Raw genomic sequence first — 25,056 nt, forward strand, 5'->3', positions numbered from 1 at the left:
AAATCCCGTCTCTGGTATGTAGCAGTGAGATTATTGTTCTTTTCCCCGCTGCTATAAGATTCCAGGATGATCCAAGAGTGTATTTACTGGATTTGAGGGGTGTTGTTCGGGGGGTAATTCCACCGCTGCCTCAAAACCAGCAGTTTGCAATATCCTGAGCTGACCCTACTGGACGTATTACATCAGGTCAGAAACATTTTTGTTGCAGGAGCATAGCAGCCTATTCCTTTCACGGGAATGGTTTAATCTACTGCTTGCTGTTAGCTTAATAACCTTTTCCTACTTGAACTGTCCTTTCTGGCAGGTTATTTTTTTCATGGAATCCCCTGGGGTTTGGCCATGAGCTGAGAGTGCAAGAGACCACTAAACAAGAAGAAAACCTCCAGAGAGCTTAGCTGAGCAACCTTATTTAAGTAATAAAAAACACTGCGTTTGACGAGCCAATAACGTAAAGCAAACATTTAAAGCACAGAACGCCAAACACTTGTCCGTAAACCTAAGCCTTTATGAGCAGCAGTTACAGTTATAAAAGAATATGATCCCTTTCTGAGCCTCCCAGCCTACCTGCATCCCTGTGTTAATTCAGGGCGCTGCTGGCGGGGCTTTGTGAGTGTTGCAGGACTGATCCCCGCGGTTCCTTGATTACGAGCATGTGCAGAGCAGCCCGAGGTACAGCCGTGCATGCAGAGCCAACACACAGAGACGTGCCTTGCAATGCCATGTTGCTGCATGTGTTCCCACAGCTGAGAAGGAGACAGGGAGCCTGCCTGCCTTGCTGATTTATCTGATGTGTTCTTGTTTCTGTTTCAGCATTCAGGAGAATTCCTTCAGCACGACAGCTTTAGCAGAGTAAGTGAACACTTTAAAGATGTCCTTGTTTTTACACAAGAACGATGAGTTTAGTTGCTGTAAAGAATAATTGTAAGTAGTATGAGAGAAGCCCCAAGCTACGTGTCATATATTTCGATTCAGTTTTCTGTAACCTAAGTATATTAGTGACTATGGGAAGGATTGCATGAAACAGCTGCTTTTAAATGCTCCGTGACCATTTAGCAGTGAATTTTCTTTTTTTGGGGTGAATATATGCTTGGTGTACATCACACATGTTTAAATGCATGATTTTCAGTGTAGGATAAATCTCCTGTCAAAATATTGCTCATTTCTGGCACTGAGGATCCTGACAAACACAAGTACGTCAGTTTTCTAAGGACACATGGTCTGTACTTACCACAAGCATCATTAGAGAAAAGAATTATTTGCAAATGTTTTGAAAAAAAACCCTATACATTACTTAGACAGGCCAAGTACCAAATATGTAATTTCTTCATAATCAATTCCATAAACTCATTAGAAGGCCTTTTGCACATATCATGATCATAAGGATATATATGTAAGTTGATTTTTCTTGTTGTTTTATAGAGACAGCAGGACAGAACAAGGGAGAACATTAGAAAGTTAGAAAGGCAAAGGCTTTAGGAACTATTACAAATGAAATAGTCTATGCCTCGTTTTAGTCTAAACCACTTCAATATTGGTGTTCTCTACAATATTATTTTGCATGCTTTTTATTATTTCAAAAGCTTTTGGGGAAGATTCCTCAGCAGTTAAGGTGCCAAGCAGTTTTTCAGGAGGGAAATGATTTATAGATTTGTTTGTGCATTAGGTGAGTATTACACTGCTAAAATGCTCATAATTTAAAACACCCTTGTTGGACAGTGAGCTGTTTGCCTAAGTGGTGGGGACAGGATATGTTCTGAAAGCAGGCCAAGTTGTAATCGTCTGAGCCATCCCTAGGTGTTATTTTAATAACTACAGAAAAAGTAAGATCTCATAGTGATCCAAAGAATTTCCATCTCTTATATGGCTTTACTTTATTTGCTTACATTGCCTTGCTTCATTTATTATTTTAACTTAGTCATGCATTTTGTGTGATTGTGGCAGATAAGGAAAGATTGCACAGAAGCTAATAAATCATTGAGTTTTGGTTTGTTTGTTTGTTTGTTTGTTTTTGCCTTCCCATATTCCTATTAGTTAAGAGATGAATTGTGGTCTCTAAAATTGTGGGATGCTCCCCCGTCACAGAAAAATAGCCAGATTACAGATAGTAGATTTTTCTTATTTTTTTTTCTCCTTCCCTTATCTCTGTCCCCAAGTACATCCATTGTTTCCTGTAGAGATTCCCCTGGAGCAGCCCCCAGGCCTGTCTTACCCATGAGGTTTCTGGGACCCAGAAGTGATGGTCTTTCTCTGTGGGGCTTAATATTGAGCCAAGAGCCCAGAAGGTATAAAAGCTGAGTGTGTGGTGCCAGCCCTGCCCCTGGGGAGAGGAGTGCAGACTGGGAGGCAGCAGAATGGCAGAGCCAGGCTGGGCCAGGCATTGCCTGAAGGCTGAGTCTCCCTCATTTAAGCTGTTGTTGGTTCTGTTTTGGGGGCTTTCATTTTTAATCTTATATTTCCAAATAGGAATAGAAATGTACTTTTAGAAAACAAAGCGAGTGAACAATGACATCTGAAAAGCATTGTCCAAATGAACAAACTTGGTTTCCAGAGCTAATTTTCCTAAGTCCTGTTTAGAGCCTGCCCCCAGAGCCCGTGTTTGAGAACTGCTGAGGATAAACAATTCTTACTGACTTCAGCACTCATTGTTTGTGCTGGCCATGTCTGAAAATAGGTTACTTTTATTTAGAAGAAGAAAGAGAGAGCTTGCTGTGCATCATTTAACAATTGCTAAATGTTAATGCATTGCTAAAGGCAAGATCAGGGCTTCCCAAATGATATACAATCAGTGATACAGTACTTTCAGGAACATTTCTCCAGATAAGGCAAGTACCTGGGGGTGCAAAGCTTCCGTCAGGCCATGGATGCAGCCTGGTTTGGAAGTTGTTCACGTGAGCATCTCAAAGGTCAAGTCAGCAAAAGGGAGCAGTTTTCCCAGGGCTCCTATGGAAAGGTGAAAATGGAAGTTAAAGAAGTTAATCTCATTAAACCAATCTCATTATACTGGTTTAATCTTGTTAAACCAGTTGGAAGAAACATACAGGGGCAGTACTATACAGAATCAGAGCAGCAGTCCAGCTAGACTGGGATCCCACCTCTGACCTGATTCTGGCCCATGCCACAAGATCTTACTGGTCTGGTACTGGATGTACTTAATTTTGAGAGATGTGTCCATCAGTCAGTAGTTAGATTGGTACTGAAGGAAAAGGATTCACACCACTGGTTTTGTCAAAAGGCCTGGTTTCTGCCCAGTGTAAGCTTCAGCCCATATGGATTTATGGCTTGAAGCCGTCCTGGCATATTCTCTGATGTTTTAGGAATGAGTGAGATGTTGCTGCAGTTTTTGGTTGGTGGGAACTCTCTCTATTCACAGCCACAAGCTATCACCAAACTTACCAAACTCTTCAATATCACTGTTAAATACAGCCAACGCTGGACCACAAGATTTACAAGTTACTGGTGAGAGGGGAGGAATGTGTGCATGTCTGTTTTGATATGTGCAGACAGGTGCCATGGACACATAAGATTCATTTCTTTACGAAGCCAAGGTAAAAACACTCTCTGCTTTAATGATGGATATTTGCATTATATCAGAATTCATCTTTTTAAAGGTCCTGCTATGGTCCTAGCCTCCAACACAACCTTGTGTGAATGAGATTCCTGGTTAATATTTATTTTTACACAGACATAAATTTCTGTTAACAATTTCAGAGTGTATTGCTTCTGAACTTCCTCACAATCTTTTAAAATTACATGGTGGGCATGTTGTTCTCTGATCCGTTATTGCTTATCTTTCCTATCTACTGCTATCCAGTTGCTCAAATACATTTTGTCATGCTCACTTAGGTTGTTTATAAGTTGTCTTGTTCTATGACTCCTGTCAGTCGCTGGATGCTGAGTTAGCATCTCTGCTCCTCAAGATCACCTTATACACAGTCAGCTCAGGAAGGTAACCCCCGGGGCACTTCCTTCAGTGAAGAAGTGTGCACACACAGGCTTGGGGGGTGGACCTGTGTTCAGTCATCCATTGTCCCTCCAGAGAGTGTTCCTGATGGCCAAGATGGTATTTCAGGACCGAAGGTTGCCAAGTGCAGTGACTGTGAGAGGAGGAGGTGAGTGGAACTGCTGGCAGAGATGCTTCCTCCCAGCCCCTCTTTGCAAGGCACACACAGGAGGAAGAGTTTGTCCCTTTAGGAGGTCCCTGGCCTTTGCTGACTGTTGCTTGGCCTATGATGCACAGCATGTCTGGTGGCATCTTACCCTACTCCTGTGTCTGTGCTGGGAGCCCTGTCCATCCAACTCTGACCTTGGCACTGTCTCCTCACAGTGTATTTCCTTTCTACTTTTTACTCCCTGTGAAACATTCCATCATGTTGTCCATCCAGGTTCCTGGTTCCTTTCACACTGGGTTTCCTTCTTCATACCCCCAGTATGTCCACACTCACACCTTGCTGGTGCCAGACACCCATCAGGTGGTCAGTGACAGACCAGAGGGGAAGATGTGACTGGCATCCAGAGGCAAAGGAAACCAGATTTCTTCAGTGAATTTATCCATTTTGTACATCTGCCCCTATCTTCCATTCATCATCCCACTTTGCCTTATGGGGAGAACTGCACTGGCTGCAGGAATGTTGTGTGATTAAGGGGGATCTGCAACTGTAGCTCTGTGTTCCAGTGGCCAGCAGCAAATGCTTTCATCCATATGCTGATGTCTTCAGAAGTGTAAACACTTGAGTGTCCCTTTAAATATTTTCTGCTGCAGTCTGACTTTTGATATAGACACCAGCACGAGACTGGTGGGAAAGAGGAATGTATTAAAAACCTTGCCATCAAATTGCAACGCAGAGCTATGGATGTATCACCTAATGTGCTCTGTTCTGAGCGGGGCAGCTCTGCTCAAAATTTAAGAAGTCAGCGAAAGTACAGGCTACTTCCCCCATAATGAAGAGACTCCTCTGCCAGCAAACTCCAAGAGATCCAGGCCTGCTTAGTGTCTGTGCCCTGTGAGTATGAACTGAGGGTGAGGAGAGACCCCTTACTTTTCCCCAGAAAGAGTACCAGGCAGGGTATGCATATTTTAGGGGTGTATGCATATATATGCATGTTTATTTGAGGGCAGACTGCTCCTAAGCTTTGCAGGTGTATCACCCTGTGAAGTTCAGCCATGCAGCCACAGTGCAATGTTCAGCTCTGAGTGGCTGTTGTTTAGCATATTTATCCAGATTTCTCTTCTGATTAGGCAGCCTTAGGACAATTTTGTTGTTTGTAACTTAAGGAGATGTAAATGACTACAATTCTTCAGGCATCTTAAAAAATTCTGCTAGTTCACTTCTTTAAGATTTAATGAACACTTTATAACTTAGTTGGGGATTCTTTTTCTTGCTGCATGAAGAATGACTGCTCTATCATAGTTTATATTTTTGTGAGTTTAGGAGAAAAACACCTTTAGATAATTGTATCTAGTAATTTTTGGTTTTAAAGTGAAGTATACTATATGCAATTAAAATACAGAATTTCTTGTAATTTTCCTGTATTTTTATGGTAACATCTGAATCCCTTGTGATTATTTTCATCTGTCTGAAAATGGTAAACCGAATTGTGCACACTTAACATCTCAAATCCTCCTCTTCCTCTGAGGTTTAGACTATCATGGAGCAGCTATGGCATTAAGTGACTCTAACTAAGGTGTGAGAAGAAGAAATGTTTATACTTTGAGCTGCACTGTCATGTTATTTAAAAGCTAAGCTTCTGCAGCTGGCAGAAAGTCAGCAATTATCTTGTATTCATTTTCAAGGTGTGACGGGGATTCAGACTCTGTCCATGAAGATCAAGCAGGCAGTTCCAGTCCCAGGTATCCTGCTCTGTCTGAAATCCATTGGCAGCAAAAGGAGCTGTCAGAGTGCTTCTGTTAAAGCATTAGAAAGAAGCCTTTATTCTCAAGGGAATGAAGAATTTCTGGGGTATTACCTGCAAAGGCCATTAGTATTTCTGGGAAATGCATATTTGTCTTGTATACTTTTGTGTAATCAATATTAAGATTAATTGCTGATGTTATTATGTAAGTAAATATATTATGGTCTGTATTCTTAACTTCACATTGTGTTACTGTCATTCAGATGCAGCTTTGGTTGCTAATAATAATTTTACTGTACAGCAGCTGGTTCAAAGTAGTGGTAAGTGGAGTTTTGCAACTGTGCAAGGATATGCTTATTGATGAGTGTCTCTGTGAAAAAAAAATCCTTCAAATTGTAATTTACCTGAAGTATTCTTGAGGCACATCTCTCTCATGGCTATGTTAGTATATGTTGATTGCTAGAGTGTGCAACTTAACCTTTCAGAAAGATTTTAAAGTCAGATCACACCTTAAAATTAGCAGCACTTGTGCACATTGTTGAGATGCCCGTGGGCTATAAAGCACCCTACGCTGTAACTATAACAACTGCCTTGGAGCACACTTGCAGAAGGCATGGGCAGCAATGGTGTTCAGCTCCACAGGCACCCTGTGAGCATCCATCTGGATGGTGATGGGCCACAGATGGAAAGCGAGTTTGGCAGCTCAGAATCCTTGCGAGAAAACATTGAACTAGAAAGTTACGCTTTCTAAAAAAAAAAACAAACCAAAAAAAAACTCAGGGGGATTTAATTCAGTAGTCCTTGACTCCCTCAGCTGGGAAAGTTTCATACCAGGAGAGAGGTTATCTCTCCATTAGGATTTTACCAGCTGAAGCTAACATCTGAAATCCCACCTGCAAACTAAGCTACAGCCAGGGATTTTGGAGCAGTAATGCTGACCTGCTCATCCTGCCAGCTGATCAGGCAGCCCAGCATCCTGCATTGCGGAGACTTTCCTAATGGTGCCGGGGAGACACCACCAGGGGAAGGCATTAGGCCAGTCTAAAGCTGGAATGACTGGGCGTGGATAGGACTAGCAAGGTCTTCTTGGGACAGCTTGCACATTGCAGGCTGGGTGGAGATTGAAAATGCCTGTCCCAGATTCAGTGGTTACCTGAGCATCCATGAATAACAGTGTCTGTTTAAACCCCCAGGTGTGCTGTTATACAGGAGGACGTTTTCTCCAAACTGGGAGCACATGGCACTTGTCCCTTCCACCCAAACACACCTCTGGCTGTTCGGACCCTACCTGAATGGCTACCTCCCTCACTTTGTTCAAAAGCCCTCAAAACCAGAGCCTGTCAGAAGGGAAGTGAGACTGTAGAGAGGAACTGTTCTATATAATGACATTCTTGTGAGATTACAACTTACTGTGAATCATTGGGTGGTGAAAGGCCGTCTGCGTAAAAAGGACAGCTTCAGATTTTATTTGGGGGATGTGAACTACAGGGCTGAAGCCAAAGAGTGCCTCTAAAACTAGTCTTATTTAAGTAGCTCCGCAGTTGAATGTGTAATAATGCTAACCGTAGTTTAGACTCACGTTACTGACATATGCAGTGTTTGATGTGTAGACCACTCAACTTAGTAAAAGCAATATGCCATGAATAGCTAAGCACTTGTTGCTCTTTTTCCTCCCTAATGTTTTGACAGGTGTCTGAAATCCTGCCTGATGCATTTCAATTTTACTTTCTTACAGAGATGATGATAACAAAGAAAATTATCCGGACAACGGTGCTGTCTTAGAGGAAAGGCAGCTGCCTTTGCCAGATGCTCAGCAGCACAGGCAGCAGGCTGTGATTGACTGTGCTCTAAAGCCTGAAATGGGCAACTTAAAGCTGAGAAAACCCAAGCCCATTGCAAAGCTAGAAAATGGAAAAAGCCATGAGGAAAGTCAGGTAAAGAACTAAACTTACCAGGGGTCGTTTTTTGGTACGGTGTCTGAGCAAACATAACTTTTGAAATGCAAAGTGGGACCCCCTGGTAATTCATGATGTGATCAAGACCTCAGGATAATCTACCATGATTTTCAGGGACCTGCAGTCCTGGAACCATCCTATAACAACAGACAATTTCTTTCAGCCAGGGAATTGCAGAGAGGGCTATGTTGCAACCTCTGTCATGAGTGGGTGCACAGCATAGCTGAAGATATCTCCCTTTATATTTTCTGTGTTTCCTTGCACCAGATATAAAAAACTTGGTAGTTGCAGCGCTTGATTAGACATTTTCTGTTTTGTTTGTTTGATTGAGGATCTCTTGTGCTGGTATTTTGGCTGCCAATAGAGAGTTTTATGACTTTCCCTTTATATTAATTTCTGGTTTTCTCATCTTTAAATAACAAGTCTATTCCAATGCAGATTCTGGTAGCAGAGCTCTTGCTCACAAGCTTCCCAGGTTGAAACTATAACTTTTCTGAAGGGTATAAAAGAAGACTAGAAATGAAGAAGCTTCTGCTGCTGTCTGTGGAGGTACATTTGCTATGTCAGCTCTAGAGTTACCACCTCTCAGCAGCTGCTGATAATGCCTCTGTTCTTCCCTGGTGCTTCCCAAGTCACGTCTGATGTGCAGTGTAAGGGGTAGAGGTCTTGTGCAGATTTAACTCCTCAGCTAGAAATATTCTCATATCCAAGAGAGTTAATATTAATGCTGGGAGATTTGCTGGCCTGCAGTAGGCACAAAGCCTGATATCTGTAAATACAGATGTCTGTATTTACATATCTTCTTTGATGTATAATGTATTTGGCTACATTTTGTCTCTCCTCCCTTCTTGTCTGTGGATAGAAATTTGCAGAGCGCTTTCTGCAGGGCTTCAAACCCGTCATAAAGTAGGAATTATTTTGGACCATTTTTTTCAAGTTTATAATGGGATTTCATCATTTTGGACAGAATGTCTTACCTTCTAAGTGAGAACTATTCTTTTGAATCCCAGAAGGAAAATGAAAAGCAAATGGCATCCCAGTGGTATTATCACAGTCTCCTACAGAAGGAATATCAAACTCTTTCCCCTTATCTTCCTGCATGTTCTTCTGGATCTCATCCCAGAGATAAGCAATAACTGGCTTTTTTGCAACTGTATTGCATTACTAGGAAATATTATTTAGACTTCAGGAAGATGAGGCGTACATGTTTATCAACTGAAAAGAAAAATGGTGGGAATTCTGACCTATGAAGAGCAAGTAGAGGCATATCAGGAATAGGAATCATGAAGAAGTAAACAGGGCAAGATCTGTCTCACAGATCATCTGTTGTTCTTTCAGCTACTTCCAAGCCCCCTGTCTGCCTGCTCCCTGTGTGTGTCCTGTCTGTATCTCTCACCCAGTGAAAGCCAACACAGCACAGATTTACTGCTCTGTAGTGGTCTGAAGTGGTTATCTGAAAATGTTGATATTCTTTCCTGGGAAACTTTTTGAGCATATAATTAGACTGCCATAAAATGCCAGTGCAACTTAGGTGTGCAGCCTCTGGAAGGAAAAACAGTGTCAGGCAGATAATTTTCACATGATTCAAGGGCTTGAATTAGGAAAGACAGAAGTGGTCCTGGGCTCCACGCTACCGCTTGCTCCCATCCCTGGCATAATGGAAGATGTAAGATGAGTAGGAACCATTTTAGCTCTGATTTATGGGAATACTTGAGGATGAGAGTAGTGCAGAGCTTTGAGTGTAATATGCAGCATAAACACAAAGCAAACATCCCTCCATAACAGTAACTCCACTCATTCATAGTGGGAATGGTATCCTAGTACCATGGGACACTTTTTGATGGATATCCTATATCCAGACTGAGTTCAGTGGCGCGTGCTGTTATGGAAAGACTTTGCTCCTGGGAATGGTTTGCAGAAGGAAGCTGTTTTGGAGAAAACATCTACCAAGCCTTTATTCTCATTAATAAGGATGCACGTGCTCCTTGACCCTGAGTGCTCACTTGCTGCATCTTCAGCTACCTCAGGGGCTTTTGTTCTTAAGGAAGCAAGCACCTGCCTTGGCTTCATCAACGGCGCTCAAGAAAAACAAGATTCTTCTTGCAGAAGAGCCCCAAGAAGGGTTTGGTTTTGTGTGTGGGCTCTCATTGGGATCCTTGCTGTGTTGTGACCTCCCAAACCCTGTCTCAGCTCCCTGTGTTAACAGCCCTAGTTGGGAACTGGCAGCAATTGCTTCTCTCTGCTTTGAAGCTGAAAGCAAAGTGCTGCTGTGTTGTTTCTAGTGGCTGTTGTTCATGTGTGTATGGCAGGTTTTTATTATTGGAAGTGGGCCAGGTGATACTTTCAAACACTGTGCAACTGCATATACCTTCCTTTGGTGACACAGCTTGCCACCAAGCCACTCCATGTGATGTACTTAAAAGGAGCTGATGTCAAACTGAGAAACAGCATTTGCTGAGTACCTGCATTTATGAAAGAAAAGCATGATGCACTGCACATCATGATGAAACAGTTCATCCTCATTTTCCCAAGTTTATTGATAGAGTGCTTTTTCAACAGTGTCCTCACTTCCCCAACCTGACTTCTCTGTGACATCAGAAGCACTGACAATGTTGCAGTGACACTGTCTCTTTTAAAGGTGTTGCTCTGATAAGCCAAGGAACTGTTTTCTATTTGCTCCTGTGTATTATAATCCCATGAGATGTTTCTTTAGAGAACTGTGCCTTTAAAATTAGAATAGGCTCTTGGGAGATAAGTAAGTTTGCTGCATGTGTTGGAAGGATTAAAGTCAGTTTGGATGGGAACCATTTTTATGTGCTTTTCTAGTAGAGAGAATCCAAGGGATTTCCACTGTAGAAAGGTCACTGAGAGGGAACAGACCACTGTGGTCGAGTAGAGGAAAGGTGGCCAACTTGGGGATTTTGAGCTTCACAAGGCTCTCAGTCTGCTGAAGTGCAATTCCTGTGCCTCTGATTTTTTTTTGGCACAAGTGCAGTACTGTGGTCATGTACCCTAGGTCTTCATGAAGATAAGGTTATTAAATTTACACTGATGATTAACAAAACCAAGTGCAATAAAAGAGCAGTATCAGGTGGCTTCACTTGACCACTTGTCAGATGATAAAATGTCACTAGAGTAAAACTGTGCTTTGCATATTGCGTGCAGTTATTTCTCTGGGGGCAGAGCTGGGTATGGAAGCAGCTGTAACCTTTCCAAACAAAGTATGGGGAGAGAGGCAGGCTGCTGGAATGTGATTACACTGCTGCACTCCTATTGCACAGCTATTTGGTTTCTTCTTTCCTGTGGTTTCATGAGTTTCTTTAGCAATTCTGCAAAATTAATCTATAGAAAATCAAATTAATTAGGATTTATTTGACTTCAAGAGGTGAAGAAGCATATGCCCAGAACATACTCCAGGGAGTCACTGTGAGAACAGATGGTGAGGAATAAAAAGTCTGCTTTCCTTGCCCAGTCCTTTCTCCTGTCACTCACCTTTGATGCACAGTCATTATTAAATGAGTCATCCTCAAATTCCTTATTGATACAGAAACATATTTATAAAAGGACACTAAAAATGCTAGCTAATAGGTAGAGACAGTAAAAGTTCAGTTTTAAAGTTTTGCTATCAAGGTAAATGACTATAAAAATGAAATAGTGGCTTGACAATCAATGCCTAGAGCTGGAAATGCTGAAGACTGTAGAGTGAAAGTATTTTAAGTATAAATTAAGGGGCAAATTGCTTGGATGTCAAAGAGCTTCCAATAGTTTGACAACAAAATTGTGTTTTTAAGTGCACAGGAATCCAAAAACCAGAGCTGATGTTGACACATCAGCTACACAAACTCACAAATGTGTCAGGCAGTCTGCAAGTTCTGCTCAGTTTCCAGGTATACTTTGTTTATGTCTAGGCCATGGCTCCCATCACGGGTTAAATCTCTTCAATTCACTGTCCATTAAATGTACCTGCCTATTTTCTTGTATGGACTGGAATTTTCAGGAGGTATAGGAGGCACTTCTGCCCAGGATTAATTTCTGGCTGTTTTCTATGTTGACACAGCACCACAAGGTAACCAAAGCTGTGCTTCCAAGTGCTGGTTCAATATTTGCATGGTGCTTCCATTTGCAGAGAAATGGGAGTGTTTGTGTTTTGAATAAAGGATGCAAGGCACTTTCTGGAGTTCAAGGACAGATTAAACTGCTCTGTAATTACAGCAAGTATGCATGTACTGTAATTCAGGTGCCCTGACAGAGATGGGTTATGACATGCTGTGATTTTTTAGGGGGAGTTAGATTTTTAAAAAAAATTTAACTTGTGAAACAAAAGTTTGTTTATCCCAACATGTGTGTATCCATGATATTAATTTTTGGCTGCTTCCAAACCACATAGTGTTTTGTGTACAAAGCAGATATCATGGTGGTGATTATGCAGCACTGGGACTTCTCAGCAATGCCTGGAGATTTCCCTCTTCACAGACTGCTTAGCAGATGCAACTTCATTGTAGAAGCTTCACCCTTTCTAGTGAAAAAGAAACAAAAATAAAATAGAAGACAATACTCTACTGTTGGATACCTTTGACGCATCAGGAATGGATTTCACTGCTCCTTAGAAATGGAGGTTCCATCAAGGGTGTTTCCCTAGGGTTACTCCTTAACACCCTAATGACACGACTTATGAGCAGTAACAAAGACATAAAAAAGAAAAACATAAAAGAGATTAACAACCCCAAACCACCCAAGTCCTCAAACATCAAGCCTGCAAGCGTTTATTGCCAGCAAATACTCTTGTCCTCAGCTTTCCCTTTCGTCTAGCAGAGACCATCTCGAATTGCCATGTTCTCTCTGCCCTCTGAGTTGCCATCCGAACATTCCCACCCAAACTTCTGATTTCCATGCATCCAACTAAGCTTTGAAATTGAGGCAAAATCAGACACATTGCTTTACCAGGGAAGTGAACACTGTTGTTTTGCAAAGCACATCATATTTTAATTTGATGAACTCTTAGACTAAAATACTGGATTATAAAAGCTAATAAAGAAGCAGGAAAAAAGTCCCACTTTGATTATCACATTTTCAAAGAACTTCATTAACTTACCCCATTGCAATGCAAGGGAAATATTTCAGACCATTTTATAGGCAGGAAAATTAACATGTGCTGAACACATCTCATCACAGCCCTACAACTGTTTTTTGAAAGCTTGGAGTAAAATGGGTACCTTTCTCATTCCTCTTCCCTTACTCATTTTTTTGGACTGAATTGGCTTTTCTATTTTCTGTGTTGCAGGTTGGGTGATGTGACATTTTTTCCCCTCAATGCCTTTCCCTCCTTCCGCAGTAATACTCTATTTGTAAAGCTACACATATTCTAGGGAAGGAAAAGAGGAAGGTGGTTAAACCTTACAAATCTTACTTAAGTGAACTGCATTTGCCTTTGTCAGCCAGAATTTTTCTGGTGATAGCCAAGTAGTAAAATTACTGACATGTGAGTAAATAAATTCAAATGAACTCTGTGTATAGTACCTCTTAGCTCAGAAGCTGACATCTGTTATCTAACTAACAAACAGAAAATGGGTTACAGTCTGCTTTGGTTTCAAAAACTGTTTTCCAGAGAAAGAACATACTATTTTGTTTAGAACATTTTCTAGTATGTGTTTTGTGTTTTCCACATGTTTCCAGATTACTACCCAAAAAAAAAGAACAAAGATCCACAATCAGCATCCAGTCTCATGGAGCAATTTCTTTCTCAAAGCGAAACGTTCAGCTAAGCCTGATTGGTACTGACAGGGCACATTGAATTTTTTCTTTTTTTGGTGTGCTTTGTGCAGGAGCTGGAATGTGCATTGCCAGGCCTCCCAGAGTGGCAGGGGAAGCCTGGATCCTCAGCTAATGACTACACACAGAACGTGGCTCTGAGGTGCCAGGAAACAGTCGTGAGACTTCAACCAAGGTAAGCCCTTGGGATCAGACAGCACATTTCACTTCTGATTAACTGTAGGAAAGGCTAATTCATTTGCTGCCTTTTGTATAAAATATTGCGACTCCTGGCTCTCACTGGCAGTTGTATTCTATATTTATATGGCTAGGGCCGTTTGGAGAAAGTGAAAGGGATAAAGATAAAAATGCAGATTTCATCATTCTTTAAACCCCTTTACATTTCAAGCGGGAAGAACATCCTCAGTTCAGAAACTTCAGTTCCTCTGTGCCAAGTTTCAAAAATATCTTGCCTTTTCTTTTCTTTTCCCCCCAGTGCTGAATTGCCTCACTCTTTCTCAGAGCTGTATTCTAATTGTGAAATGCGAGTGGGAACCTGCACACCCAATTTTACCATGGGTATGCATTTATGTATAGTTTAGACTCCTGAGTGCTGTGGCAACTGTGCTTGTTCCAGTGCTGGGAAGGGTACAGTGTGTTCAGGTCAGGCATTAAAAAGTCTTGGTGGCAGGTAATTCAGCTGATGGTCAAGCAACTCAGCTCTGATAACTATTGAAAGTCACAGTTTCTACCCTGATCCTTCAGGGTTCTGCAAAAGGCTAAAAAAGGGGTTTCAACTCACCCAGCGACCGGTGAAGGTGTGTCCTAAGGATAAGATTTAGTTCTTACTAAATTTGAGGGCACTGCTTTACAATTTTTGCATGCTGAGGTGCTGGTTTGGCCCTGCTTTTCTGTGCACAGAGTTGTTGGCAGGTGAGCCAGGTCTCTGCTCTTTGTGTCGAGGTGCATGACAGCCTTGGTGCTCTGTGGGGGGACTGAAGCAGCAGCAGTACATCCCAAGGAAGCTCATGGCACAGCTATTTGCCATCTAGAGCACCTTGGCTCCAAGGTTTGTTTCCAGTCAGGATTAGGTTAGTAGAGACAGTGGCCATCCAAAGGCAATTTGGGTGCTTTATATGAAACAAACTCGTTGGTTTCACCACAGCTTTTAGCAGGCAACATTGTAAAGCATATTAATTTGTGCTCTCAAAGGAAGGTTTAGCAGAATGACCAAGCATATAATTATCTTGGACAAAGAACTGCTTTTGCCCTACAGTGATTGTCTGTGCAATTGAGACACTGCATCTCAGAAAGAATTTTTAATTAGGAAGCCTGCCTTCTCTTTTTCTGGCATTCTTTATGCTAGGAAAGAATTGCATGGTTTTCTTGTAAAGAGGAGCTTGGTGAGTTTAGTATCATATAGTTAGGCCTACCTAGTGGCTCTGCTGGTGGGATGCCTGTGTATGAGCAGATAATAAAGTAACTGGTAATTTCGAAAGGAATGTGATGAAAGGAAGATAGGTTAGAATCAGAGTGTGCATGAATAAAACAGTAACCACAGCAAAGTTCCCCTGTCCTCTTCAACAGTTTGGCATTTTGAGTTTGCTTGGTACTAAACCATTGTTCACTATGCTATTTATTCCTGCTTAACACCAGGGTAGCTCCTTAGAAAGCCTGCTATGCACAAGGGCTAAATCTGTTAAATAATGGTACCTGGATTTACCATCCTAAGAGCTGTGAAAGCACAGTGATCAAATCTCAGCTCTGTCCATGTTTTAGTTTGATTATATTACAAGATAAAAAAAAAGAAAAAAGTAGATGACTTTACTCTCAAATAAGAAACTTTAAACATGGAGTAAACAAGTATTAACACACGGTCCCTGGCATCACACACACTTTATTTACTTTAACTGCCTAAACTGCCCTTGCAAAAGACACTCCTGCCACCCAGCCAGGGCAAGGGACTTTGAATCACATATGCTGGAGTTACCACTTTTGGTTTGAGGGTCACTGTGTCAGTGACTCCCCTCAAGGGCCACCACCAGCTTGCCCCATCCCTCTGCTGTCAGCCAGCTTTGGCAGGGCCCCATTTTGGCAGTTCAGTGTCCCTGTCTCTGCTCACACGGGCCTCTGGCACTGGGACCACAGCACTGACTCATGCAACAGCCTGGGACACTGCTGCCAGGGAGTGATGGGACACTGCTGCCAGGGAGTGATGGGACACTGCTGCCAGGGAATGGTGGGACACTGCTGCCAGGGAATGATGGGACACTGCTGCCAGGGAGTGATGGGACACTGCTGCCAGGGAATGATGGGACACTGCTGCCAGGGAATGATGTCCTGCCTTGTTTTCTGCCTTCTCTGCTGTGGACATGGCAAAGGTTAAGTATTCAGGTTTGGCAGCTGCCAGCAATCATAGCTGGATTTGGACAGAACACGTCTGCTACCCCCACTAAATTTGAATTTCACTCTCTTCCACTGTTTTTGCTAGGTTAGTGGTAAAATTACCCATGCTTTGGAACGCTGTATCTGCCTAACTCATAGACTAAAAGCTCTCTGGTCTTTAGGAGGAGATTGGCACACTGCTGCAGAGGTGACCCTGGGCAGGCTCTCTCGGTGTATCAGATGTGTGTGTGTAGGATACGTAAAGGATTATTTCTGCCTCATAGGAAGAAGCAAGATTGATTGTTTCTAGTGCAGCTTGTTGTTACTTCTGTTTTAACTTAGTCTGCAGATTGACATAGCTCTGTCATTAGCTTCATTGGAGTTTAAAGGTCTCAATACCTTTGAACTGTGCTGAGTTTTTTAAGAAATCTGTTCTGGTGAGTGTGGGGCAGCTAAAAACAGGATAGTTTTAATTTGTCTAAATATGGATTAAAAACTACTGAGATATGAAAAACTTTTCAGTCCAGTCCCTGTTAAACAGAGAAATATAAATTCAGGGTAATCTAACAAGGGATGCTCATAAACAGATATGTGACAGAGAAGAACAGAACAGGCAATGTGAGAGCAGCAATAATACGACAAAAATACGACCTACAAGCATATATATGTGGATTGTTTTTTTTAAGGGAGTACTTTCATTTTAGGATAACCACCAAAACAGTAAAGGAAAGGTTTTGTGGGATTTGAGGGAAATGGAAGAATAGACTTGGTGAAGAGGTTTGCAGTGAGAAGAATGGGGAATGCTGTCTTGGCTAAGCTGTACTTGGCCTGTGAATCAAGGATTTCAATTTCAAGAGGTGTTTATCGTGCATGATTCATGAACATCAGGATCAATTCAGTACATGGAATGCCATCTGCACCGAAGGAAGCCTTTACATTTTATTCCCAGAACATGAATTTCTAATACTATTTCCAGTGATTACAGTGAATGCTGCTCTGGTCATTGTGTGTAGCTGGGTTTGGATAAGATTGTAACACAATTTGCATCTTCGATAGATAAAAGTTATATGCAGGTCCTGGGAAAAAATAAAAGAGAATTGCCTTTTTTTAGCAGAGAGTAGGAAAGCCAGTATGGAACAATACATATGATTACAAAAAGCTGCTCCTGCCAATTGCCTTCTCAAAGGCAATCAGCAAACCTGGTGTGGATTGCAAGCTGTGTGCACTTACCTGAACAGGGGGTGGTGTTTCCTTCAGCTGCCTGTTACACGGGGAGGAGGCTGAAATAAGGCACTCTTAGGCAGTGGGAAGGTCAGTGCTTCAGAGAAGGCTGCATTCCATCTCAGTGTGGGAACTACACCTTGGGGTTAAGTTTTCTGCCAAGAAAAATTCCTGAAAGTTCCCCATCTTTCCCATTCCCCAAACAAAATGGGAATGGAGTGGTTTCATTTAACAGGACTCAGCTGGTCCCTGGGTTGGTCCCTAATTTCTTCAGAGGCTGTAAGGTGGCAGTTGTTGTCAGACTTATGGCTATTCTCCAGGAAAACTGGAAATGCCAGTAGCCCTGGGCTGCCGTGGTTCAGCAGCCTCTGATCCCCCAGGGGAGGCCAAGCTCTAGCAAGGCTTTTGGTATTTAAGTTTTCCAGGCAAGTAACTTTTGAGAGAGCCCTTCAGGTGGGAACTCCTTTGGTTTCCAGGCTTTCTGTTGAACAGCTACAACTCAAGGATGAGTGGGATGGAGCAGGGAAGCTGCAGAAGTGCTGATGTCCCTGTGCCATCTGGCAGACCTGCATGAGTGAGGCAGAGCTTGTGAGGCTGCATCCCCTCACCTGTACAGGCAGCCAAGTGAGCAGGGAGAAAGCTGGGAAATAAATGACCACTTCCTAAAAACAGTTTCTTCAGACATCTTGATATTAAAATACTGGTGTTTCTGATTTCAGTGAGACTTCTTGTACCAAGGCATGGAAAATTCTCTGAGCAAGCTTTTGGGTTGCAGTACAACTAAAGAAAAAAAAAAGAGAAAGGGGGGAGGTGGAGGGGATAGAGGAGCAAGAAAAGAATAGGATCTTACTGTAGCCCAAGTAAGAACTGCTCCTGGTATGAGAGGCTCTCATAGTAAGAAAAACAAGTGCTGGCTGTGTTACATAAGGGCTGTGATTGATGAGACAGGCAGTGCTACACTGCCTCTCTGTCTGAGTGCTCATTCCATCATTCAGGGATTGCCCAGGGAGTAGCCTTGGGCCCTTGATGGTGTTTTTCCTCTCATTTTTCTCTCTTTATGTTCACCCCAAAGCCTGCTGCAGTTCTGCTTTCCAAGGAGTCAAAGGCATGCTTTTGAAGCATCCACCTGCAGCCCTGTATGAAGGTGTTTGGATTTCAGAATGCTTTTTGCCATTTGTGGAGGTCTCAGAAAGGACCTTTTTTGTTTTCCTGGTGCTGAGATGTGCTGGTTGTGGGTTCTGCCTTTCTGTGAACTCGTGTGATGTGACCTCTGGATAGGCTGAATCAGTCCCCTGACAGGGTACTGAGATGCTGTTCCCCCTGTGGGCCACCCTAACGGTGGGGAGGGTGGAACTGATTCATAGACTGGAGGCAGGGAAGGAGTGTTGGGCCAGGATAGACTGACAGTGAAACTGGAAAAGGAGTTTCATCCCCCAGAATACTGTGTGGTTGGCTGGGAGGATTTACCCTGGCATCACCAGTGCCAAGACCCCGAGCACGTGTGGCACTGTGATGCTCAAACACATAACTCAGCTGAGAATGGGGCTGCTGTGATCCAGAGCTGGGCTGGAGTAAATTTCAATTTACAGAATACAATGCTCCTTTCTGGGTTCCATCTAGGAACTGTGATATGAATTTGCTTAGATTACCTTCAAACATTTTGCCCAGCTTTTAAAATTGTGTGGTTTTATTTGAATTTTATGCAAGTTTAGAAGTGATGTCATGCATAATTCAAAAAATTCACTCGTTCTGGTCTGTTTTTCAAATAGCACACTGCTCATGCAAATTGATCTTCCCCTTGAAGTCTGGTAGGAGCTCTGTTATGATAATTAGTATTTAGATTTTTTTTTTCTTGTTATGTCCACAAGCTTCAAATGTACATATTACTCATTGCATCTTTGCCATCTTTGTCATGGAGAGGAGGATAATTCTGCCAAAGCCAGAGTCTATAAGGGAGGGTGAGAGACCAGGCCTTTCATGTTTTTTAAAGGACCATATAACACATATTTGAGTAGGAGCCACAGAGAGAATTCCATTTTCATTATTTTACATGATATAAATTATACAAAATAAGGGTGCCTGCAATTATTCAAAATTTTAGCTAAGGCCTGAAATAATTTTAATGTACTCAGCACAGATGGAAAATTAGGGCTTGTTCCTGCTGCTTTTGAAGTTAATGGATATTTTGTGATTGACTTTTAATGAGAGTAAGATCCAACCCATAGTTATTAAATTGTAAGCCCTGTGCTGCCGGGTGACAGTCAGAAAACTTGCATTTGCCTAGCAGAGCAATTAATCTTGGTGAAAAGGAAAAAGCATACCCCAAAAGTGTCTGGATAGAGTAAGATCAGCTCAGCACATGCTGTTCATGTAAATGCTCTTCACACAAAAATGGTCACTCACCTTAATGATTTCAGTGCCTCCAGAATCCAAAGAATACAAAACCAAGAGCATCATACTCCAGTATTTTTAGTGAAAAAGAAACAGTAAAATGCATGACTAAATGCACCCCCAAACCAGCAGACAAGAGCATCAACCTGAATGAGATGCAGGTGGTACTTCATGGCTGCTGTAAACATTTTAATCTCCAGAGTGCAAGACTCATGGGTGATACAGCTGTGAATTATGTAGAACTTCATATAGTGCTGGTATGGACTGCTGCTGGCATTTAGGGTTTGGTTTCTTTAAAAAATTTATTTTGTTTTTCTTTTTTAAGGAGATTTCACATTTGCTATGTTATGCACCTTGAAAGGAGCCATCCAAATCAATACCAGAAGTGTTCAAATCTGACATGTGTCCTTTTCATCCTTTCCTTAACGTCTAGCTCTAGTTCAATTCAATAAATCACTCTAAATAGTTTTTCTTCATTAGTGGATCAGTTCTCCAGCTGTTTGTAACCTTGCAGTACCCTCCTGACATGTTATTAAAGCAAACTACAAATACTTCACTCTTTCCTATTAAATTAGTCCTTTTGCTGTTCCCATGTTTTTCTCAGTTTTCTTTAACTCCCTTCTGCTGTCTCCTACTGTCCTCTCCACTGGCTAAAAGCAGGGTTTGGTTGTTAGGCATTAATCTTTTGTTTTCCTTCTGTTCCCTTCACATTATGGAGACATTTGCTATTTCCTTTCAGGCAAGATGGCACAAAGAATATATATGTGAAGAGCTAAATTAGGGGTGTAGTTAGGTGCTTGTTCAGCAGTCAGCCAGGGCACCCTGCTGCTCAAGTGCTGTCAGAAATCACTCACATCTGATCCCGTACCTGTGTGCCTGAGGGAGGTGCAGGCTGGCTGGGCTGTGAGACCTCCCATTCCAGTGCTGCATGAACCCTTCCCAAAATGGCTCAGTTCTGTTCCTACGTGAACTGCACACCTTGGATCCTATTTGAAAGCAATTGTTCACCTTGGTGTAGCTACCTAGTGTGTCTGTTTTGATAAGGAAAGTGGCATATCCAGCATTTCAGTCTTTAAATGTCACATAAATCCACGAAGAACTACAACAAACATCTATGAATCTGTCTGTACCGGCTTTGGGGTCTCTAGAGACTTTTAAAACTATCTGGTTTTGCTGGGATGACTCTGAGCATGGAAAAATATGACCTGTTTTGTCCAAAGGAATCTGGGTTTGTGTTGGGTTTGATCATGTCTGTGCGTGAGTCTCACAGGGGCCAGCAAACCTTGCCACCTTTTCAGCACCGAGAAATCTCATTCTCTGACACAGCTACAGTTTTCTTGCTTCAGCTGAGTTGTTAACTTGGGATACACCCATGTCAGGCTTTGAAGTCAGGTGTGGAAACCCTCAGCTTGCTTTGGGCAAGGACAGAGCTGTGGGATGAGGCTTCCCAGGTTGCTCACTTATTCTCTCTGAGAAGTATTTTTTAGACTTCAGTTTCATTCCTTGGTGGAAGGAATTGGTAACTAATCCTGAAGCTGGTAGGTGTGTGGAGCCTTAGGCCAGGCCCACATCTGACTGGCTGGGGCACAGCTGTCTTATCAGCCTCAGTCAGATGGAAGAGATTTCCCCCTTGCCAGTCCAGCACCTTCCTCTCCTGTTTCCATGTGGTGAAGCAGCAATATACTGAAAGAAAACCAAAGGTATGAACATCTCTGGTGGCTGCAAAGTGACACTCATTAGAAAATGTGGACGTCTCTCTCACAGGATTTCCAGGCACTGGGGTCTTTGTGAAATTTTAAAAAGGGAGCTTAAGCAGAAAATTGAAGATTGGGAGCCTGAAATGCCATCAAATTTAAATATGGGAAGAGTTATTCTTTATGTCTCTGATACAGGAAAGCTCTTGTTTCTGATTTAAAGCATGTGGGACAAATTGTGCTTGGATTTAAGCATATGTCTGAGATTTTTCTTGGCTTTAACCCTATTAGCTCACTGAGACACTGAACTGATCATGCCTCTGTAGAACTTCTTCTGCATGACAAAATAAACCCACATTGTAATGTCATAGTTTTGCAGGACTTCATTCACGATTTAAATATATTAGTTAGGATTCCAGTAAAATCACAGTTGTTTTGAATGAGGTACAAAATACAGATGTAACTTTCACAGAAAGGTTTTGTTTGTTTGTTTATTTTTAAATAAAATAACTTAACTTGTAACTTATGTACAGACATGATAAAAAGTCTGAAATATTTGCAGCACAGATAAGTAATCTATTGAGTGAAAGTTCTTATTTTGTTTTGTAGAATAGATCAGAACACAAGCATTTCACCAAAGGAAGCAACCGATCAATGTAACAGCTTAAATGAGGTAAGCTTAACCAAAAGTTGAAATATGATGTTATAAATTTTAAATAGATGTTTGGGTTTTGTTAATTTTAAGGTCTTGGAATAATGTAATTGCTTGAGAATCTTGGATTGGCTTTTTAGTGAATCTTTCTAGTCATGTTATTGGAGAATAGTTTAAAAAGATGATATGAGACTGCCGTAATAGTTTAAAAGCCAGAAGCTAGAGATTTTAAAAATATTTTCAGTCAACTTCTTGCTGCTTTCTATTTGCTCAGGAAAGAATCAAATGCTCAATATTGACTGTGTGAAATGCCATCTTTCAAGAACATTTGATTTTTTCCTCATATTACAGCTCAAAAGTGTTCATCTATTAAATATGTTTTGTTTAAAAATAAGGAGTTCTCAAGGTTGCTAGAGCCTGCATAAATAAACTGTGAACAGTACAATGTAGTGTAAAAGGTGCTCTGGTTGTTAGATGGGAGGAAGGGAGAGTTGAAGAGGGGAAGCAAGGAAAGCCAAAGTAACACCTGTGACACTTGAAACAAGCTGTTTTCACACGGAGTGTGCCAGGAGCACAGTGTGAGTGGAGCACAGAAAAGCTGTTTGTGTGATGTATCAAACGATGGATGAGCCTGGGCTAGGTCCTAACAATCAGCAATTGGGGGGGTGGGGGGTAAAACCAAGCTTTGCAGTTGTGCAAAGTGGGAAACCTTGTAAAGCATCTCCCACAGCCTGGGGCACCTGCACAGGAGCACAGAGTGCACCCACACACTGCAGGGGCAGCAGATGATACTGGACCTAAACAAGGAGCAGAAAACATTTTTAGTGCAAAACGAGACAACAGAACAACAGAAGCAGCGGGAAAAGAGAGTAGGGTAGTGGTGAAGAGAAGTCCATTCCTGTTAAATCGTGGAAAAGACAGCTTTGTTTTCCAAACGAGCCAGGGAACATCTGTGTCTATTAATAGATGCCTGACTTTCATTAGGGGAAAACCACAATGTGCCCTTTTAAAGGAATTCAGACTTAATCTTCTCCCTGCAATGAATTATTTCCCTTGCATTTATGTCACTGTTGTGCAGCTCCCTGTTGAAAATCCCAGTGCTAACAGGGGAGGCTTGCTCAGTGACCAGTCTAAGGGAGTGCACTCAGCCTCTGTCAGCCACTTAAGGCCCTGGGGGAAGTAACAAATTATCATTTCTTTTGAGAAACCCCACTGCAAATATTCACTAAAGCTTCCACTTGAAAGCTTCCGTATAAAATCCTTGCAAAGGATGACTTTAAGGTTAAGAGAAAATATTATAATAAATAAATCAGTGTAAGATATTAAAACAGATTATTAGAAAAGATAATTAAAATAAATATAAGATATTAAAATAAATCATTAATAATCAATGAGGAATGAGCAAGGGTTACAACTTCGTGTTTTCTTTTACCAAATCTTAGGTTTTATATATCAGATCTATAGATCAGAACTCCTGCAAACCCACATGGAAATGTATCATAAGAAAATAAATTCTCTTCTAGGATTAGAGAAAATGGTGTCTCTCTTCACTGCTCACCCGTGGCATTATGCAGACCCAGGGCATATCTTGTTCTATCTTGTTGTTGCTTGTTCGTTCCCCATAAAGGAAGTTCTGAATTGAAAATGTCATATGCCTTAAGACACAAATATTGCCATAACAGGTACTGCAGAGATTTATTTATGTTCACATAAAATACGCCTATCTTATTTTAACCTGAACTCTCAGAATTAAAAAGCTATTCCAATGTGACATATAAAAGCATTAATTTCCTCAGAGTGAAGAAGCTGAACAGGTTGAAATTTGCTCAGTTTCTTTTCTATATGAATCTCTTCAAAGGCCATTAAATGCTGAAAGCTTGGATTATTCTCCTTCTCTGCCCCAGCTGATTTCATAAATCCAGTAAATCCATCAACAAACTGGATATAATAGAATAGCTGCCTTCGTGTCCTGGAGGGGCAGGAGCAGGCCCAAGGGCAGGGTGCAGGCATCCTTTATGTCCAGAAACACTTTGTGAGGGTCAGGGTGATATCATTTTTTGCAGAAGGAACCAAGTCTGGGCTTTGCCTCTCATCCCTTCTGTCAGGCTCCTGACTGAGACTGGGCAGAGTTCATGGCTGGGGCAGTCCTGTTCCCTTTCCCTCTTCCCTCAGTTCTTAAATTTACCAGACCTTAGGAAGTCCACAAGGATGAAACAAAGGATGCTGATAAAAAGTAGTGCTCTGTCAGGGACAGAAGTTATTTCTAAGGCCAGGAATGGCCTCCTGGTCCCATGGTGCTGATCCTGCCAGGTCCCAGTGGGAGAGGGGGTTACTGATGGCACCTACCAAGAAAAAGTTTATAGGCTGTTTCAGGGCACTGCCACTCATTGCCATAGCATTTTGGTGATGCATTGGGAGAATTTGTTCTCTCAGTGTCCCATTCTCCAGAGGGATTTAACAGGGGTGGTGCTTATCTCTAGTTGTAAGGGATTATCTGCCATCTCAGTAATTCCTTGCCCTAAGGCCTCCACTCTGTGTTTTTGATAGTAATGGGTTGGAAGGAGAGATGGTCAGTGGGGTACGGGGTACAGGCTTATTTGTCTGTAGAGATGGTGCCTTTACCACAGGCTGAGCTTCCTCTGCAAATGGCAGTCCTTTTGTACTGTGCCTTCTCCAGCACAGTCTGTGGTTTCTTAAAGCATTATCAAAAATACCAAACAGGTGATTAGCACTACACTGTCTCTCTCCCTGTTTTCCTCCAGCTTCCTGTGAACGTATTTATTTTTCCATTATTTGGAATAGTGAACCTTGTTTTTTCTTCAGTGGAATTGGCATAGCTCAAGATCTTTGAACTGTCAGCTGCTTTAAGAGGACATAAGAAGAGATAAGAAGCCTTTGTCCAAGACACTTACAATTGCTTCTTTTTCAATACTTTCAGGATACTCTTCTTAAGAGGCAACAATATGGTTATTTTTCCAAAGAAATTTCAGGATCAATTTTAAATATTAATATGTCCTTTCATTTGCATTATCATGGATCAGGAATTACTGCATAAGAAGCACTAGTGTTGGGCACCAGAGGGCAGCTGGAATGAGCATCAGATCTGAAGTGTTTGAGCTGAGTTCGTTAGCAGATATAGAATGCCATAGCTTAAATTACT

At 41.8% G+C, this 25,056-nt stretch overlaps 1 protein-coding gene across 1 annotated transcript in view; it reads left to right on the plus strand.

Moving 5' to 3' along the window:
- Positions 1-25,056, plus strand: part of FAM13C (family with sequence similarity 13 member C) — a 125,348-nt gene that overhangs the window by 74,151 nt on the left and 26,141 nt on the right. The window contains exons 7-11 of the mRNA XM_029964840.1: positions 811-849; positions 5,792-5,848; positions 7,586-7,784; positions 13,628-13,749; positions 21,854-21,917. Of these exons, the coding sequence (XP_029820700.1) occupies positions 811-849; positions 5,792-5,848; positions 7,586-7,784; positions 13,628-13,749; positions 21,854-21,917 (481 nt within the window). The remainder of the gene's footprint in view (positions 1-810; positions 850-5,791; positions 5,849-7,585; positions 7,785-13,627; positions 13,750-21,853; positions 21,918-25,056) is intronic.

This window comes from Manacus vitellinus, unplaced genomic scaffold (genome assembly GCF_001715985.3).
Source record: "Manacus vitellinus isolate BGI_N305 unplaced genomic scaffold, ASM171598v3 scaffold_80_pilon, whole genome shotgun sequence".
In the NCBI taxonomy this organism is placed as follows: Eukaryota; Metazoa; Chordata; class Aves; order Passeriformes; family Pipridae; genus Manacus; species Manacus vitellinus.